General features: G+C 33.5%; 1 protein-coding gene and 1 pseudogene across 4 annotated transcripts; one reads left to right on the top strand and one right to left on the bottom strand.

Annotated features, from left to right (window-relative positions):
- The window catches only part of LOC143388263 (cadherin-9-like), a 45038-nt pseudogene extending 25821 nt beyond the window's left edge, over positions 1-19217 (top strand).
- LOC143388262 (branched-chain-amino-acid aminotransferase, cytosolic-like) lies at positions 4592-5752 on the bottom strand. Of its 4 annotated transcripts, XM_076842150.2 has the most exons (3): positions 5464-5752; positions 4838-5373; positions 4592-4708 (listed from the first exon to the last, which is right to left on the bottom strand). In XM_076842150.2, the coding sequence occupies exons 1-3, from the start codon at positions 5750-5752 to the stop codon at positions 4592-4594; spliced, it is 942 nt and encodes a 313-aa protein (XP_076698265.2). The 4 variants fall into 4 exon arrangements, with proteins under 4 accessions (XP_076698265.2, XP_076698264.2, XP_076698266.2 ...); XM_076842149.2 differs by having other exon boundaries at positions 4592-5373; XM_076842151.2 differs by having other exon boundaries at positions 4592-5246; positions 5478-5752.
- Positions 19218-21115: the final 1898 nt, after the last annotated feature.

The raw sequence follows: 21115 nt of genomic DNA, 5'->3' as shown, positions 1-21115 counted from the left end.
TGGGAACTAAATTTTAGAAATGCTGAAACTTACAGATTAAAAAACCTCAAAATTTTGTTAGCACAATTAATCAATAAATTTTAAAAAGACACAATTCGAAATACCTGCCATCTTCAACTTAGGTGTACTGGTAACGATTTTAAAAATCAGATCTACTGCAGATAAGTATGTAACAGAGAACTATTTTTAGAAATCTGATGTAGTTTTGTTTCCTTTATTTCCTTTTATACGTTTATTGCTATAGAATAGATTTCTTTTTTTTTTGGGGGGGGGTGTGCAGAGAATACCAATGAAGCTGTATTTTAATCCACTCCTGTAGCATAGCTTCCATGAATTCTCACCATTCTGACAGTGGGTTACATACACTGATTACAATGCAACTTGGGTTTTAGGTCATGTTCATTGGGTCCATCACAGACAGATGACTTAAAACTTTAAGACTTGCATCTAGGAGATTTTAAATATCTGAGAGATCTTTTATTATGGTATGTATGTTGAAGATGGAAAAAATAAATTACCTTTTCTGGTTTCACATTTTAAAGGGGCTTTCCAGCAACGATAAAAAATTAATCTCTTTCAGTACCTTAAGTGGCCTTTCTTATTCAAAATCTCAAACTGTGAAAAAAAATGGTTATTTGAAAGTTATTTTCTGAGTAGCTGGATCTATCACCTTTTAGCTAATGGTTTAAACAGCTTAAAAGATTGACTCCCAGAATCATTTTCTTTATTTCAATGTAATCTGGCTTTGACTTTAAGATGCTGACTGAAGTAGGCTGTGCTGTTAGATGTAGCTTGACAACTCAACACTGCTCCAAAGGAATGCAGACACTGTGTACCAGGTTGATGGTAACTAGCAAGCCAGAAAGTCACTACCCCACACACCCAGGGGGCAAATAACCCTAAGTACTAACCTTTCTAAGCAGTACTCCACTAAAGGAAAGGAATGAAAACAGAACATTTTCCTCAAAAAGTGAGATGAAATGCTTATTGCAATTTCTTGAGAAGAGAGATATGCTCTGGTCTTCCTCTCTTTATTATCTAGCTACTAAATTCTGCTTTTATATCTTAAATTAGTTCAAGTAATAGACTATAAACTCCAAGAGGTAATGCTATTTATTTTCTAAAACTAACTTTCTATCAATTGCTGCTGTGTGAGATGCACATTTGTGGGTGCTCCATCAACACTTATCACCTGATCTATAATCCCCAAGATCTTGTCTGTCAAGTAATGTTTATTGAAAATTTGTACCCCTTGCTAAGGTTTTCCATATCCATGTAGGAAGAAATCCACATTGAAAGGAAGGATTTTTTGGTTGTATTTAGAATCAGGACATGAAATAAGGAGTTTCTCAAACCCCTAAGTCCTTTGCCTTGGTACAACTGATATTGCTCTAAATATTTCAACAAATACAACTCATGCAAAGTGAACAGTAAGTCTTTTGCTCGTCTGCTTGTCTTCTGTTTTCCCAATTATGAGGGTAAGGCAAACTAACAGTTTTGGAAAGGTAAAACTAACAGGTTTGAAAAAGGGAAACAGAATGCCATGATCGAGCATTAAGTAGGACAGGGAAAGAAATATGGTAATCATGGGGGATGCTGTAAACAGCACCATCCCCCAAACACAGACCTAATAAAAAGTTCCTATAGTGTTTTTGACAAAGTAATACTTTCGTTGCCTCCAAAGGGCCAAGAGTGTTCAGACTTGGGGCAAGTAAGACGACCTGTTTAGGTACAATTTGGTCAAGCAATAAAACTCATTTGGTGAGAGAAACTTTAAGCCAGATGCATAATGAATGCTCCCCTCATTTTCAGGAAAGCTGACATCACATTCCACCATATAGTTTGTGTGTTGGTTTTTTTATAGCAGTCTTTTTGGGGAAGGGGAAGAATTGGAAGTGTTTATCAGTAGAAAGAACATGATTCCCTAACATGATTTCCTTCTTATCCCTTTTCCTTTGTGCTTTTGAGAGCAAAGGCTAAAACCGGTATTATATCGATGCATTCACCTGCCAGCTATAACGGAGGGTGTGGTACATAACCCAGACCCTTCTTTTGGTGTGTCATGAATTGACTATAACAATAACAACCAAAATTTTCTAATAGCAAATCTCTTTGGAAAATGCTCAGGTCTTGTCTATGTCAGAATACTGTATTTTAAGATCTTGATTTTTACTGATGTGTTTTGGGCAAAGCTGACAAACTCGGTCTGATATTGTAAAAACTGGAAAAAGTGGGAGGAAGAGAACATGCAAAATAAGTTAATCATTATCATTTTAAGTGCCACTAGTTCTGTTTATATTCATTCACATGTGAATTGCTGAATCTCATTTGATCAACCCAATTAAACATTAAATAATTGCAGCCAATTATGCAAATATAAGCAACAATATTAATTTGTTGATCTTTTTTAGCAGATTAGCCTCACATGTTCCTAATGCTAAACTATCTTATGCCTTAAATGATCAATTAGTGTTAAGATAACTAAGTCTTAAAGAATGGATAATTGCCTAGTTATAATGTGACACTTGGTGTATTACTCCACTGCAATTAAACAAATAGTGCACAAGAAAAAAAGAAGTGCAGATGTTCCTTTTAAATCTATTTAACAAGTGAGTGTCAAGGTCAATTTCTTGTCTTTTTTACTTAAGAGAATGGAGGTCTCTAGTTTTTAAAAATACATATCCTTAGTCTTCTCTGAGTCTGGTGGGAAGGGCTTAATGTGCTCTTATGTTTTTATGAGAGAAATCATATAAACATAGTGTTCTCTAGCTTTCACAATGGGCTAACTAAATTTAGAAATGCAAAGAATAAAATGTACTTATGGCAAACAAGTAATTTCCCTTTTTCAAGGGAGCCAGAGTCTAGTTATTATGTGCTACTTGACAGTTAAAATTACCTGAAACTCTTTTCTGGACTGCTATATTAAGAAAGAGGTCAAGGGACTCAGCAAAGGCAAAGGCATACCCTCACTGAGCATGTGCAGGGGAGTCAAGAGTACCTTAGGCTGCAGAGAACGGACTGGCCCCAGACTGCAGATCACCAATTAAAAGCCCCTAAAAGATATTTTTACTATTCCTTTTCATCTTAGCTTTCTCTAATTTTCATTTTACCAGTCCTCTCTAAAAGAGACCCTACAGCTAAAAGTTTTGGAAAAGAATCAAAGCCCATTTGCTATGTGTTGTTAAATGCCTCGAGGAAATGTTTCCAATGCATCAAACTTTTAGAATGTTTTTCCTTTGCTCTGAAAAGATAATGAAATATGATCAGCAAGATGAAAGTTATTAGGACTGAGGGGAAGCAAACTACAATATCTGAGAGTTGACCTACCAAGGGTAAATGTTTTCTGTCAAGATTTGACTTTCCCATAGATAAAGCAGGAAAGGATGTAATTTTAAATTCACAGCTCCCAAATGAGAAAAATATCATCAGTAATTGCTCTTACTGTATCCTAAGCACATGCTCCCTCAATCCCCAGTCAACAGAAAAGAGTACCTGCACAAAGAGTGAAAAAACTTGAGGATTCCCCTTCTTTCCTTCCCTCCCCTTCACCTCTGATTTCTTTTGCATTTAACATTTAACATGTAACATCTGTCATTTTTATTTGGTTGCTATGATATCATGAATTCTCTAGAGTTATTGCTTCCACTCCAAGATCGCCTGCAAACATGAAGCGATGCCTGCAACTATGCCTCTCGGTATCTCTAATGACTTTGGAGTCCATGGAAAATAAAGACAACATGAGGTAAACATTACACACCATCAAAATTGTTCACAAGTTCTAATACAGGTTTCAAAATACAGAAACAGAGAAGGTACTTCTATAGAAGCTATATGTTCATTCGTTTGTTTGTTCATTCACATCAAACATTTACTGAGTACCTTCCGTGTGCCAGGCATTGGGGATACAAAGATCTATAAGGCATTAGGCCCTCAGTCTGGTAGGAGCCCATGGACAGCTAGTTACAAAGCCATGTGGAAAGGCAGTGGCAGCAACGTGCCCAGGTTTTACGGATGCACAGGTGAGCTCACAGCCGACTGAGATACCTGAAGAAGGGAGGTATTTACCTTAAGGTGATCTTAAGGGCCTGAAAAACACAATGATGGAAGGAAATTCAGTTTTTCTTTAGAATCTTCATTTTAAAATAAAGCACTTTCTGAGTGTTTCTGAGGATAATGATGTGTCACCAGAAACATTACCTATGAAGTATTCAAATTAGCTTTCAGACACACACACATATCTCATTTGGTTGAGGAGCCATACCTCACACTAAAGAATAAACATTTTTGGATCTGAGTGAACTACTAAGGGAAGCACTCAAATTACTAAGGAAAATTCTGTTATATGGCTTACATTATTATCTTTCTGGGAAAAGGTAGGAAGGTAAGCTACTACTACCAAGCCTACAAAACACCATTTGACAATTATGATTCATGTTCTCTGGCACAAGGGGAAAAAAAGTCATTCTTGTAACACACTAATAATGCAAACTACATTACGCACAACTACTAACAGGTAGGCAAAAAGATCTATCACAATTCAAATGCAGAAGTCTAGTCCAAAAGCATACAGTAGATTTTCTGCATTTTTCATTCAGGATAATACGATTGTCCAGTCGCTCTCTTCTCTTCCATACTGGATATCAGTCAATTTGTCCAAGATACGGGTTGCAAGCTTAGGACCATTCTCCATAGTTGGAAGGTGTATCGTCTCGCCCTTGTATAGTATATCAGAAACTGGGCAGACAACGCAGGCTGTGCCAGAGCCAAACATCTCCCTCACTCTGTTCCCCTCCAGGGCAGTTATCAAGTCGTCCATGGTGAGGTACCTCTCTGACACTTTAAATTCACCCCACTTTTGCACCAGGTCCAGGATGCACCGCCTTGTCACTCCTGGAAGAATGATGCCATCTAGCGGAGGAGTTCCCAGTTCTTCCTCTCCATCTTCATTTATCCAGTAAAGAAAAAGATTCACAGTTCCGACTTCCATTATCTGATTATCCTCTCCATAGAGCCAGAGAACCTGCTGACAACCTTTCTCTGCTGTTTCACATTGGGCAAAAAGAGACGAGCCATAATTCCCTCCCATCTTGCAGTGTCCAGTCCCACCTTTCCAAGCTCTGACATACTTCGGGTTTGCCCACAGGGACACTGGATTAAAGGTTCCACTTGAAAAATAAGGTCCCACTGGGCTTAAGATTACAAAGATCAGGGCTTTGGTAGGCTTCTTGACTCCAAGAGAAGGCTCAGTTCCAATAAACGTGGGACGAATGTAGAGACTGACAGAGGTGGAGTAGGGCACCCATTCTTGATCCAACTGCACAAGCTGCTGAATACATTCCAGAAGCTCTTCCTTGTCAAACAACGGCAAAGTGGCTCTCACAGCAGACTTACACATTCTCTCCATCTTGAGTTCTGGCCAAAACAGTCGAATTTTATTATCTACTCCTCGAAATGCCTTTAAACCTTCAAATAATTCTACTGCATAATGCAAAGTTGATAACCCAGGATGCAGGGACTGGTTTTGAAAAGGCTTGATGTGAGGTTTCTCCCATCCAAACTCAGAGGACCACTCCACTGTCAACATGTGATCCGTAAACGCAGTTCCAAAAACCAGAGTATTGGGATCTGGTTTTTCCTTCAAGATGGTGGCTGGTGTGATTATTAGGTCTTTAGCCCTGAAAGTCTCCACCACCTGTTTTGATCCTCCTTCTCCAGGGTATTCAGCGGAGCATCCGTTACTGCAGTCCTTCATTGTTCTGTTGGCTGTGAGTGTAGCTCGAGTTGGGCGGAGGGCGAATCCCACGTGTCCCAGCCCCTGGCTGCGTGGTCCAAGTGGGCGACTGCACCACTGCACCGGAGCGGTCCGGCTGCTGTGCGACTAGGGAAGCATCTGGGGCGGCGGCGGTCACACGTGGCGGGCGGGATGGCAGACTGGCCTGGCGGCAACGAAGATGCAGCCCTCCAGCCCTCTCTGTGCTGATTCTATAATAGATTTCTAATTGTCCTGTGTCTCCTTAGTGTTTCCCACTCTAGAATTACAACTACTTCCTGTTAAATGATCATAAATCAAATCAGTTTGTTTTAATCTCCCAAATTCTTATGTAGGAAAATTTCAGTGATTATTGAAAAAATGAGAAGGTTTTTCCATTTCTGTCCAGGGTAGGATTCACCTCAGTTTCCCCATTGCACAGTCCTTCCAAAGGAAAAAGAAGTGACTAAACTGTTCCATGAGTTAGGAGTAAGGTGTACAAAGAAATCTGAGACTATAACTTTTCCAAAATTCTACCTTTGAGATAAAACACAATATATTTTTTTCAGTGCCCCAAATACTGTCTTTGAAATAGTATTTCTGAGTTTAAAATATTCATTTAACATAGTTTAAAATAAACTAGTAAAGAAAGAACCTTTATGAACTACATTAAATTGTTAAAATTTTTTCAAGATCTATATTTTCTTTTTGGATTTCTTAAGTTCAGCAGAGCTTTTATAACAATAGATCAACTCGTGTAGCCTCTATTAAAACAACACCCCCCAAAAAAAGTAGAATTTAAATAAACATGTTTTTGTGCAACAATATTGAAATTGCCAACTTTTCATGATGTTTAGAATCTTAAAAAATGTATTATTAATATTTTTTTGGTTTTTGTGGGAGAGGGGTACCAAGGACTATACTCAGGGGCACTCAACCACTGAGCCACATCCCCAGCCCTATTTTGTATTTTATTTAGAGACAGAATATCACTGAGTTGCTTAGTGCCTCACTTTTGCTGAGGCTGGCTTTGAATTTGTGATGTTACTGCCTCATCCTCCTGAGCGCTGAATTACAGGCATGCACCAACATGCCTGCATAATGTTTTTCAAAGTTAGTGCCAGAATGTCTCATACAGAATTATAATTGGGTAGTTAAGTTTTCTAATATATTATAATCAAAGGAAATTCCTTTGTTAAATATCTTTAATGAGACACATGTAAAAATGAGAATTGAACCAGATGCTGATTTTTTATGTTTTCTGTCTTTCATGGTTGTTCTTCTGTCTTCATTCTGAGAACTTTATCCAATAGGCTATATTTGAATGTAGGCTTTGCCCAAGATAGGATTCACCTCAGTTTGTCAAAAATGCAGAATCCCAGCTCTCATAATAGACATACTACTGCAAATTCTAGGGTTTATTGTTGTTGTTGCAATCTGCAGATCAAACCCAGGGCCTCATGCATACTAAGAAAGTAGTTTACCAATGAGCTATAACACCAACCCATCAAATTCTGTTTTATTAAGAACTACCCATGATTCATGTGAATGATAATGTTTGAGAAACATTCCCTTTCCTATATGGCTCCTGAAAAACTCAGAAACAGAAATCTCAAATTTTAGCTAGTCACACATAGCAAGATTGGATCTATGTATCATCTTCAATTTAAGACAGCTCTTTAAAAAAAATCTTTAGAGAGTGTATTAGTTTTCTGTTGCTGCAATAAGAACATATCACTACACTAAAAACTTAAATAAAGAAACACAAGTTTGTTTTCTTGAAGTTCTGTGGGTCAAAATTATGGTGTGCACCTCACCAGACCATGAGTAAAGGTGTAATTGTAGACAGGACCATGTTTCTTTCCACAGACTCTAGGAGAAAATTGTTTTCTTTCCATTCTGGTGGCTGGCAGATTTCAAATCCTTGCAGTTGTGGAGCAAGTTTGCTGTTTCATCATTGACTGTGAGTTTAAAGACTGTTCCCAGATTCTACAGGTTGCCTTCATTCCATTCCTTGTTCCTCCATCTTTGAAGCCATCCACAATAAATCTTTCCTTATCACCCCTTAAATCTCTCCTCTTTGCTTGTCTCCTCTTCGTAGACCACTTTTTTATCTTCCCTCCAGTTTCACTTTTAATAACTCTTACGATTAGTTTTTACCCATCTGCATAATTGAGAAAAATATTCTGTAACAATGTTTTCAGCCTTAATCACACTTGCAAAGTTATTTTTGCCATGTAAAGTAACATATTCATGGGGATTAGGGTATGAAACTTTTTGGAAAAGGAGACATTATTTTGGCAACTGTAAAATAAAGCTTGGGATAACATGTGCCATATCTATCCTTAATGGGAAAATCAAAGAACTCTGTGGTATTTGAGATTAGATTTTTATGTGTAATAAGTTGAGGCATAGATTAGAGGAAGACCTTTTATTTAGCTGAGATGTTACTTGAATAGAAAACCATTCAAGAACAATGCATTTATGATAGCCTTCTCTATATTAATATGTACTCTTTGAATACATATTCATATTTTTTAAATTTTAGTGTATATTTCATTTACTCAATGATATTGACTCTATCTGATTCAACAATACTATTATGTTTATATTAAATACTAAGGTAAAATAAATGATTTAAGTGACAATAACTCACTTAACAGCTGCACAAAAATTCATAACCATAAATAATGCCTTTAGTGTGCATATTAATACAATAGTAATACTGGAAACAATTATTCAAAATTGTTTATGAGATAAAGATTCCAGCCACATCAATGTTTATACTAGCAAAAGTCACAATGGCTAAACAGTGAAACCAAACTAGGTGCCCATCTGTTGATGAATGATAAAGAAAATGTAGTATATATATACACAATGGAATACTATTCAGCATTAAAAGAGAGTAAAATCATGACATTTGCAGGTAAATGGAGTTGGAGAATATAATGCTAAGTGAAGTTAGCCAATCTCAAAAATCCAAATGCCAAATGTTTTCTCTGATATAAGGATGTTGATTCATAGAGAGGTTGGTGGAGCATGGGAGTATTAGATGAACTCTAGATAGAGTAAAGAGGAGAAAGGGGAAGGGAGGAGGCATGGGGACAGGAAAGACAGTGGAATGAGATGGAGATCATTACCCTAAGTACATATATGAAGACACGAATGGTGTGACTCTACTTTGTATACAACTGGAGATATGAAAAAATATGCTCTATATGTGTAATTTGAATTGTAATGCATTCTGCTGTCATATATAACAAATTAGAATAAAAAGATTCCAGAACGTTATCAGCACTTCATATTTCATGCCTTTGTCAGATCATTGAGGAAAGTCCCTATAACTTTAAGAAATATTTGAAGAACTAATAATCTTAAAATAACGCCAGAATTAATGAGTCTCTTTTCTGCCAGATACTCTGTTGATCGGAATACTGATATGGACCGAATTTTTAGTATCCACTCAGAAAATGGCTCTATTTTCACTCTGAAGCCTCTTGACCGGGAATCATCCCCTTGACATAACATCACTATTACAGCCACAGAAATAAGTAAGTTGTCAACACATCTATCTAATTGCATTATGTTTTACAAAAATGATCAAGTAATGGCTTAAGTTGACTCTTTCTCTCCTGTAGAATGGCTATATTGTGAGAAATATTTTAGAGAAATTATTTCAAAAGTTTGGGGTTTAAGGATTATTGAATCACACATTTATTTAAAATTTTATTTTTTATAATTTAGAGTAGGATAGAAACATAATCGAATCTCATAAAAAATTATTAACCAATCTATAAAAATAGAGTAGTACATTCTTAGTGATATTTTCATCTTATTATTGTGCTTTCCCTGTGGACCATGTTGATATATTCATCAGCATCAGCTAAGAAAGTGAATACCCCAGAACTGATCTGTTGCTAAGCTACAAATGGGCAAGTGGTTTTAGTTCTTCTCTGTAAATGAGCCTGAAATCTTACACATGTTCTTGTTGCAGATAATCCAATACAAAGTAGCCATATTCCAGTCTTCATCAGAATTCTGGATATTAATGATCATGCTCCGGAATTTGCCATGTATTATGAAACATTTGTTTGTGAAAATGCAAAACCTGGGCAGGTAAGTGAAATTATTATAAATTTAAAATAATTTTTTTCTTTATGAAGGCAGATGACATTAATTTATTTGTAAGATTTTTTTCATGCCACTCTGTTCCTAGTTCCTTATTTACTTCTGTTTGATCTAACCAAAATTATTTTTTAAACTCCTTTTTATTGTCAATCTAATAGAATATAATAGTGAAAATTTATAACCAGGCATATAATAAATATCATATATATATATATATATATATATATATATATATATATATATATATATATATATACAAAGTTCATATTTGGATTCATATTTAGGCTGAGTTATATACATTAAAGTATGGAGGTACATTATTAGATAAATGTGAAGTATAAAATAAAAATTTTCTCTTTTAACTAGAATCATGATAATTATTTTTTTTTACATTTTTCTAATTTAAATAGCTCAATCAGGAGTTTTTGTTTTGATCTAAAAGATATTTGTGATTTATAATTTTCATATTATTGAAATAAAAAAAATTGTTAATGACTTGTAAATTCCAATTAAAAAGCAATGTTTCAAATATATCTAAAGTAATTTAAAGAAATGCAAAATATGCCCAATTTTTATTCAAACAGAATATTTTAATACCACCAACTCTATATCTACCTATCTACATGTATATTTAAAGAGTTATTCAGTTACTTCTTTTTTTTTAAGAGAGAGTGAGGAGAGAGAAAGAGAGAGAGATAATTTTAATATTTATTTTTTACTTTTTGGCAGACACAACATCTTTGTTTGTATGTGGTGCTGGGGATCGAACCCGGGCCGCACGGATGCAAGGCGAGTGCGCCACCGCTTGAGCCACATCCCCAGCCCTCAGCTACTTCTTTAAGGCAAAAATAGGTAGATGGTAAGAATCATCGACAATTTCACCATGTCCATTTAAGAAAATAAAATAGAAAACACTCATTCTTTTATTTCAATTGAGATTTTTTAAATGCTTATGCCCCCCCCATTTATTCACACGTTGAGGTTGTGAATTTGGAGAAAGGGTCTCCAAGGTAATAATTAAGGTTAATTGGGGTCATGAGAAATGTTGATCTGATATAACAAGTGCTCTTATGAGGAGCCATACCAGGGATCTCATGTTTTCTCTTTCTCTCTGAGCTCACGAACCCAGGAAATGCCATGTGAATACTCAGAGAAAAGACAGCAAAACATAAGGCAGGAGGACAGTTCTCACCAGAAGCCAACCATGTTGGCAAGCTGATCTCCAACTTCCAGCTTTAAGAACTTTGAGAAAACACATTTCTTTTGTATAAGCCACAGTCTGTAGCATTTTGTTACAGCATCCTGGCTAGGATGAAACTACTTTCCACCTTTCACATACACTCAAAAATTACAATGGAAGCCAGGCATGGTAGCCTCTGCCTATAATCAAAGCTAATCATAGCTATTATCCTAGCTAATCCTCCTTAGGATTCTGAATTTGAGGCTAGTCTTGGTAGCATAATAAGATGTCTGAAAAATAAATAAATAAGGTGAAGTGTTTTTTTTTTCTTTTTTGATTCACATAGATTTATTACATGCTTATTTCAGTTCAAAAACATTTTTCTTTTTCCACTTTGGTACATGATAATGGCCACATTCTCAGTTCAATATTGATTACTGTTATTTGATTTTTTTTTATAGCATGGCCACACATTAATAAACTTACTAAACTACTTTTCTACTAATGGACATTTATTTAATAAGATCTTATTCTTTCAGAGAGCATCATAATGAGTACTAGAGTACATTATGTATTTTTACTTACTGGCATAATTTTCCTTTGTTATAAGCTTTGAAGTATGAATGATTAATCTATAAATATTAATAGATGCTGCCAAATATTTTCAAATATTATTTAAGGGATTCTTCTGACAGCTATGATTGCCTGTTTACTTGGATTACTCTAGATTTTAAATATCTGTGAACTTCTAAATATCTCATGAGAGTTTAGTAGAAATTTCTTCAAACTCATTTAAGCTGAATGTTTTCATAAATGTATTCTTTTTTTTAATCTTCACACTTGTATCAGGTTCCTGGAGTTGCCATGAAAAATTACCACATACTAGATGATTAGAAACTACAGAATAATTTTTCTCATAATTCTAGAGATTAAATGTCCAATATTGATCTGTCACCACGCTATGCTCTCTCTGAAGGTTTTAGGTAGAATTCTTCCTTAACTTCCAAGCTTCTTGTGGTTGCCATGATGTTCTGACATTCCTTGGAGTGTGGACTTCCAATCTCAACCTCTATCATTACATTGCATTCTTTAAAAAAATTTTTTTAATTGTAGTTGGACACAATATCTTTATTTATTTTTATGTGATGTTGAGGATTGAACCCAATGCCTCACACGTGCAAGGTGGGCTCTCTATCAATGAGCTATAGCCCCAGCCCTACATTGCATTATTGATGTAAATCTTTGTGTATTCAAAATTGTCTGTTTTTATGAGGACTCCTGTCATTGAATTAGAGCTCTCACTCATCCAGTAAGATTTAATTTTCACTTGATAATATCTGCAAAAAATTTTGTTCCAATTGTGATCATATTTATAGGTAATATGATTTAAGACTGGAATTTATCTTTTGGGAGCCACAAATGAATCTACCTGAATCAGTAGGTGTTCTTTACTTATTTATGTATTAGTGTGCTATCTTTTATTGATTCATACGAGTTACTAATACAATGCATACTAAAATTAGATACAAAGTATGATTGATAATAATTATGATTATTTAATATATATTCTTACTGTTTCATTAAATCAACAAAGTTAAAAATAAAACATAGTTCCTAAAACATAAAGCCCATCAAATCATTTGAAGAACATAAGACATGCAATTAAAGGACCAAGATTTTTTAATGATTAAGAATAGTTCTACAAATAAGATTTATTATTATTATTCAGGATCAGGAGGTTGAGCAATAATACTGAATGTTTTGTGATTTTTTAAAATATTGTGCTTCAATTTTCTAAGGGAAAAAGATGATTAATTTTGTATTAACAATTGTGCACTTTCAGAAGCTTCATACAAAGAAACACAAGGTCACATGTTAATCTATCAATAAAATGAATGAACTCATATGTAATATGAAGTTAAAGTAGAAGAGTATTGGCTAGGAGTTGTAGATGGTATGGCTATAATAGGTACACAAACAAAAATGTTTAAAATCATTGTGAAATTCAATAATAGTTCACCACAGAATATTGGACTAGACACCTGGAAATGGCACAACTGTTTATTTTTCTAGAAGAGAAAACTGAAAGTAAGCATAATTACATGACTCTAATTTCATATCACACAGATGGCAGAACCAGAACGAGGAAAACAGAACATTGAAATGTAGCTTGGTGCCTTTTGGTTATGAAGTTCTCAATTGGATTTTTCCTCCCAAACTAATGCTTGCTGCTCCATCTTCCTTTATGGCACACTTCAGAATTATTATGGCTCAGCAAAGAGGGTCCTAGTTTTGCAACTTCCACAATGATTTCACAATACTTGAGAAGCATTTCTTTTTATGTATTTATCTTTGCAAACAACATTAAAAGAAAGGCAAACAATCTGAATTAAATATGCAATATGTTTCAATAATGCACATAGCTGTAAAATCTTTTTCTTTATGATACTATGAGATGAAGAGTTCACTTGTCTGGAAACATATTAATAGTATTCTTGATTTGGAATTGTGGTAAAAAGTTATATTTTTAAAAGGAATCTTGTATGATTTCTTTTTTTGAGAAAACATTTTCTAGTGAACGAAAGGGGTTAGGAACCAAATACTACTAAAATAGGCTGGTGCTTTACAAGATGACAAAAGAGGATAATTATTGAACTGATCACATCTTTGTTTGTTTGATTTTTTTTAAGTTCATTGATTCAGTGGCAAGGAAACAGATGATGAAGCATTGAGAAGCACTGACAAGTAATAATGATAGACATTTTTATTTATTAATTAAATATTATCTTGGACAAAACCTTTACAAAACACCTTGGAATGGTTTACTAAAAAGGACTTTTTTTGTTTCTTAAGTTTAGTGACAAACTCAAAATTCAAAGCATGAATGCATGGATTTAAAATATTTCTTTAATTAAAAAGATGGCTACTTTTAGTTTTGTTTTGTTCAATATATGCATTTGTTTTGCTTTCAGCTGATTCAGACTGTCAGTGTTATGGACAAAGATGACCCTCCCCAAGGTCACAAATTCTTCTTTGAGCCAGTACCAGAATTTCCTCTCAATCCAAACTTCACTATTGTAGACAATAAAGGTAATAGAAAAAATTTTAAAAACAAAAACTTTGAAATCTTAAGATGGAAAACTACAAAAGTGTGAAATATTTTCAATTTCTCCCCCAGTTAATACAGCAGGAATTATGACTCGCAAAGATGGGTATAGCCGCAACAAAATGAGCACCTACATACTGCCAATTTTAATTTTTGACAATGATTATCCTATTCAAAGCAGCACTGGCACACTCACTATTTGGGTGTGTGCCTGTGACAATCAAGGGAACATGCAATCTTGCAATGCAGAGGCCTTGGTCCTCTCAGCGGGCCTGAGCACAGGAGCTCTTATCGCCATCCTGCTGTGTGTCCTCATACTTCTCAGTAAGCTATGCTCTTCTCAATGCTCAGTGAACCCATAATTCTCTCCTCCCTTGTCCAGGAATTGTGCACAAAGTAACACTCTCCTCCAGAGCTAATGGTGAAGTATCTTAACATTTATCAAAATTCGCTTTTCCATGAGAAAAAAAAAAGTAATTCTAGCTTTTATCTGTGTGGTTAGTTTAAGTTTTCTAGAGGTCAATAACAGAGAAAGTGCTTGGGAGGGAAATGGGATAAATTATGTTATTTGCAGGTATCTATGTTACAATGTACCCCACTATCATGTACAGTTACAATGTACTAAAAAAAAACCAGTAAAAAACACAAATATAAAACAAAGGCTACATACATATTTTTACAAAATTTTATAGCATTAACTGTTATTTCTCTGATTATGGATACTTTGCAAAGGGCATTTGATTTAATAAGGTGATCTAATCGTTGTATCAACTCCATCAGGTAAAATGTTTATACTTCTACCGAATGGTTATGTAACATGCCAAAATCACTCTTCAGAAAGTGTTTTTATACTGGCATTAAAATAGTTGAGTCTATTTTAGAATACTCTTTTCTGTTATTTTCAAAACTGAAGATTGTTTTATCTTTACAAATAATATTACTAACAAATATTTTTACTTATATTTATATATGCCAACAAATACATACATATTATCTATATAGATATACATATACATACGTACATACACACACAATTGGCAAATTTATAAAAGTTGTCAAAATAGGACATTTTCCTCATAATACTTTCTATATAGAGATGCAATGCACCAAATTAAAAAGTTAAATTTCAGTTTTTAAATATCACTGTGACCCTGTGGTATACTTATCATGCAATATTTTTTAAATAAATTTGTGCCTCCAGTAGCAAATGTTTTATTTGAGCATACACTAACAGTACAATGATTTAATTCAATTAAACAGTTGTTTCACTGCAAAACACTCCAAAAATTATTTTCATCAAATATTCATCCAAAATTTTTATGTGTAGGGCAAGAGAGTAAGCCAAATTTATATTCTAATGCTCATATACGCTGGCTTCTTTTTATTGCAAATCCTTTCAAGCTATCTGGATGAAATCCCTTTGGCCAGATATCCTTGCAGGACTTCACTGGGGGATTGATGAAAGTGAGGAGAAAACATTTGTCTCAGTTAAGATGATCCAACTATCTAGGAAAAAAAAATTCTCCGAGATGAGAACACAGGCACTGCCACCATAACCATGAGCAGTTCCCATCCTCACCTGCTTCTAGAAAGTTCAGGTCCTCTATAATATATTTTTGAAGCCCTGTGGAGATTTAAATTTGGTTTACCCTTTAGCTCTTACTGATTTTATAGCTTAGACAGTTTTCCTAATTTAAAATGAGGTAAATATATATATATATTGCAATTTATAAATTTTCTATATTAATGTAGTACACACACAAAGCTATTTATGCACATATGATAGAACAAAACATCCACCAAATATTCTGATATTCAAAAAAATCATTTAAAACATTTTTTAAAAAAATTTTGCTATGCAGAAATCCTAGAAAGTTTTTATTATTATTCTGAAAAAATAAGAATCTGTCACCATTCTTCCTGGAGCAATATAGAAGACACATATTTATTTTTCACCTTCCCAATGTATTACTTAAATATGGAATGATTTTGTATCATTTAGTTAAAATTGCTTGCAATGCAGGTTTCATTATCAAAATTACTAAAACATTCTTGCTGTTATTTCAAGTCTTTATAGTAATGACCAGACATAGTTACTGCATTTCTATAGTTAAAAGTTAGCACTTTGTAAGACAGAATGGGAAATATTTCACATCTGTGCTGACAATTTTGAAGAAATGCAGTCCTTAGTTTCTCTCTATGCTGGTGGGGGCATGATTAAAACTTTAGGGCAGAGCTTTATAAAAGTTTTCATTCCCAGTACCACTTTGACAGTCTGATGAATCTTTTTAATTTTTTCAGAACAATTTAAATAGTTGAGAGCTCTGGGATGTAGCTCAGTAGTAGAGTGCTTGTGTGGCATGCTTGAGGCCCTGGGTTCAATTCATAGTACTGCAAATAAGTGAGTCTATAAATATATAACTTTATAAGAAGGAATCAGAAGAAAATAAGATGTCTAACTAATTTCAAGAAAAAAGCAAAAATCAGAATTTGTTTGATTATTGAATTATTACTTTGTAGAGAAAGTTTAAATATAGTTTGAGGATAGCTGTCATACTTGAAATGCAAGATAAAGTATCTGTGATTTCTATTGGTTTAATAGTCACAAAAGCTGCTACTATAATTTTGAATATTATTTACTATGGCAAGAAAGGAAAAAATGCTAAATTATAGTTTCAGGTTACTAAAAGTGTTCAAACATTTTTCATCTTTCTTTATCCTAGCTTATCTGAATTCCAATTCCATATCCTTAATTATTAACTTTAATATAGGAAATGAAGAAAATAATTTTTTTTTCTGCCAAAAGAGAAAAAGAAAACTGTAAAATGTCTCTCAAATCTACTTACAAATTTCAGTAAACATTTATAGGTAAACTTTAAGATAAATTTACTATATGATTATTATGCTATTTACCAAAATTAAAGAAATTTAAAATTATCCTTAAATATTAAAATTAGAAAGAACTGTTTTTTCCTAGTTATGGCTCAATTTTATGGATGTTAGATTTATGTGGGACTCAATTAATCTTATGTTATCCTTTAATAAGAGCAAATACAGACATATCTCATTTTTATAAAATAATGATTTTTTTAAAAATGTCTCCAAGATGATCCTGAACTTAACACCTGAAGCTCTTTCTGATGAGGTTAACTTAAGATGCTTCTAATTATTTTTATAAAAGTCTATTAATTAGGAAGAGCAAAGAAAAGCATGCTGGCCAATATAAAAATGACATTGGACAGGTCTTTATATTAACTAGGAATGGTAATTTTTAAGAAAATATTTTCTTATACAATGAAACAAATAATTTTGTCAATATATTTAACTGCTCTCAACTAAAGTAAATGTAGCTGTTATTTATCTGAAGTAATATTTAAATGTTTTGGAGAAGTTTTCATTCATTAGTTCTTGTGTAACTTATACATAAAATTACAAAGTTGGTCTCTTTACAATAGAAGATATAGGGCTGGGGATGTGGCTCAAGCGGTAGCGCGCTCATCTGGCATGTGTGCCGCCCAGGTTCGATCCTCAGCACCACATACAGACAAAGATGTTGTGTCTGCCAAATACTAAAGAATAAATATTAAAATTTTCTCTCTCTCTCTCTCTCTCTCCCTCTTTCTCACTCTTTCTTTAAAAAAAAACAATGAAGATATATATTTTGGAAATCACAAGGAGTTTTTTGTTTTCTTAAAATGAATTTTATTGACTATAGCATATATTTGTTGAGAAAGAGTCATTGTCAAACAAATAAATAACAATTTAAGTACAAGTTCTCTTGCTATACATAATACAGTATACTATATGGTGAAGTCCACAGTTAACTTTAAAGCAAAAGTATGTAAATAATAACAACATACAAGTAGAGAGAATACTATTAACAATTTAGTCTCAAAGTTTGAATGCAACTCTTTAAATCATGGAAGTCCTTGCTCAAGAAAATATTTAAGCTGTCATGATAATATTTAAGATAGGTACCAGTTAAAGATATGCTTGAGCTTAACTATTGTAATGTAGCCTTTGGAATTTATTTCAAATTTTGAGCAGACATTCAAAACCAGATCAATTAAAGATTTAGTAAAATGGCCAAATTTGGAATAGGATTAAATCAGTAGTTAATACATACTAATGTTCTTATGTGTGTTTATAAACACACACACATAATATAAGACTATAATGCAAATATGAGCATATATTCATCTATAGATGAGTAAATGATTTGTATATATTGCCTTGGGTCATTAAGAAAATATTCAATAGTTGCAAAAATTCTCTTGAGATAAAAGGACCTCGTGCTTCAACATGTCTGTATTTGGAATCATATGTGCATTCTCAAGGAGTGATGTGTCAAATTAAACAATATTTTTCAATATCAGAGGCCCACAGAACTTAAAAATAAATTGACCTTGTCTTATCTGCTTTTTATCAATTTACTGCATCCATTCATTGGCCCAAGGCACTCTGTGCTTGTACAGAATACTCCTCCTGCCAATCAGTCTCACAAACTTCCACACGCTGAAGTATGCATGCTGTTTTACCTCGCATCATAAAACCTCACTATTTTCTCATGTTTTTAAATAGTTTTAGTCATGCTGTTTGCTGCATTGACGAGACAAAGAAAAAAGGAACCTCTCATAATTTCAAAGGGTGATGTCCGCGACAATATTGTGACATACAATGATGAAGGCGGTGTGGAAGAAGATATTGGCACGTTAAGTAATCCAGAAGCAAGAGAAGACAATAAACTTAGAAGAGATGTAATGCCTGAAACTATTTTTTAGATAAGGAGGACTGTACCCCTGTGGGAAAATATTGATGTACAAGATTTTATCCATCGAAGATTGAAAGAAAACGACTCAGACCCAAGTGCACCTCCTTATGATTCACTAGCAACGTATGCCTATGAAGGGAATGATTCCGTAGCGGATTCACTCAGTTCCTTAGAATCCCTCACAGCTGATTGTAACCAGGATTATGATTACCTCAGTGACTGGGGTCCTCGTTTTAAAAAACTGGCTGATATGTATGGGGGTGATGAAAGTGACCGAGACTAAGCATATTACTTAATATTAGTGGAACTGTCTTCGTTACTAGAACGAGTGGCCTGCATTCTCCTCCTTGGAGGAATTTTTTCAAAAATTGAAATTACAAACAATACGTAGGTGTTGTCTTAGTAAGGGTTTGCTTAACCAGTAAGTTTCCATGAATGAATATGAATGATATATATTTTAAAGCAATAATAATAACCAGTTCACCCTCTTTGCTAATAACCTTGGAAGGAAATTATATCACATTAATAATCAATAAAAATATTTAAAAGGCTTTTTGTGCCTTTTCTCAGGTATGAAAACTTTATAAATGCTTTCTTAACTGACTTTCAGTCACCTTTACTATTAAATTAAACATTGTGCAACTGCTTTGTAAAATAATATAGAAATTATATATCGCTGATGAAATAGGAATGACTGCTACTGCCAAATTTATTTAGTTGAAGAATGTCTTTGTGTTAATTCATTCATATTTTTATAAATGTATATTTATATTTTTGTATTTTTGAAATAAACTAGTATTTATAAATAATAAATTTCATTTTATTTAATCCATAGAGGCAGTTCTGATCTCACTTAAGACATGAATGCTTTACATCTTTAAGTGCAAAGTATGATTTACTCAGGAAAAAAATAGTTAAAAAGTTACTGCTTGGAATTTGGTACTAAAGTGTGGTGGAATTATAAATGAACTTTGGTATGAATTGTTGTTTGTTGTTTCAATTACTTAAATATTGACAAATGTTTATTGAACCACTGAAGTCTATGCATGGAAGAATATGAGATACTTTTGAAATATAAAGAATTATATATATATACACACACACAAATATATAGTTGTGGATAATAAATAAATTAAGTTTTTTTCAAGTCTTTATCAACCATTGGATTGTATTTATAGTAAATGAAATGTCAGTTATCTTATGTAGAAGAGAAAAACCTTAATCTCTCTTCTTTGTTTTTGTTGTTTTTTTTTGGGGGGGGGGGCTCTGATTGAATAATTCATGAAATACTTGGTGACTCTGGGGTAATAATTTAAATGAATATTGACAAACTATAAGATGTTTACAAATTAATTATTTTACTGTGGCTAAGAGTTATGTATTTGAGGGAATACTGAAAGAGCTAAGGACTTGTAGAAAAAAATCTAAAAGGATCTTATGGTGCTTAATAAAGATTAAGATTGTCTAAAGAACCAAATATAGGCACACTAAGACATAGGCAAGAAGAAGGAAAAGGTTCCTGCATGAAGATCATTTGCAAATCTTTGAAAGACTGCCATGTAGAAAACTTGACCTTGTATTATCTGCTTTTGATCAATGTACTGACTTTATCAGCATGTGAAACCTAAATCAAAATCGTCACAGGGAGACTACATGCTATCTATTTTCTCTGGCAAATATTATTTGTTTTCTTTAATTATTCATCTTTTAAGGAGCAAATGCATGACAATGGTGATTCACAGGTGGAATTAATAAGGGAGAAATTGACAATTGACTCTTCTGTTGTCAAGACTGAAAATAGTAAATATTTCACCAATTGCAAGCAGATAGGTATGTGTTATTATGTAACTCTTTTGGAAAATTTCTGAAGACTAACTCAATAACTTCATTAGCAACAGCTACTACACACTAAACAGTCAACTTAATGTTTAAATTATTACGAGCACCACAATAAACCAGGGTACCTTCAAGTTGTAGACTTAAATTGCTGTGAAATAGTCACACTGATACCAGATAGAATAAGACAGAGCAAATTTTAAACTTGATATTTCAGCAATGTTAATTTCACTACCATTTTTTGTGTCAATTAACTTATGAGTTAGTATCAGAGTTTTCTCTTTCTTTGATTATGAAATTACCAATATACCATTTATAAAAAGAAAGTACCTAACAGATTTGATA

This window comes from Callospermophilus lateralis, unplaced genomic scaffold, assembly GCF_048772815.1.
Source record: "Callospermophilus lateralis isolate mCalLat2 unplaced genomic scaffold, mCalLat2.hap1 Scaffold_132, whole genome shotgun sequence".
Taxonomy (NCBI): Eukaryota; Metazoa; Chordata; class Mammalia; order Rodentia; family Sciuridae; genus Callospermophilus; species Callospermophilus lateralis.
The sequence above is the reverse complement of the archived record's forward strand: the minus strand, read 5'-3'. Positions and strand labels throughout refer to the sequence as shown.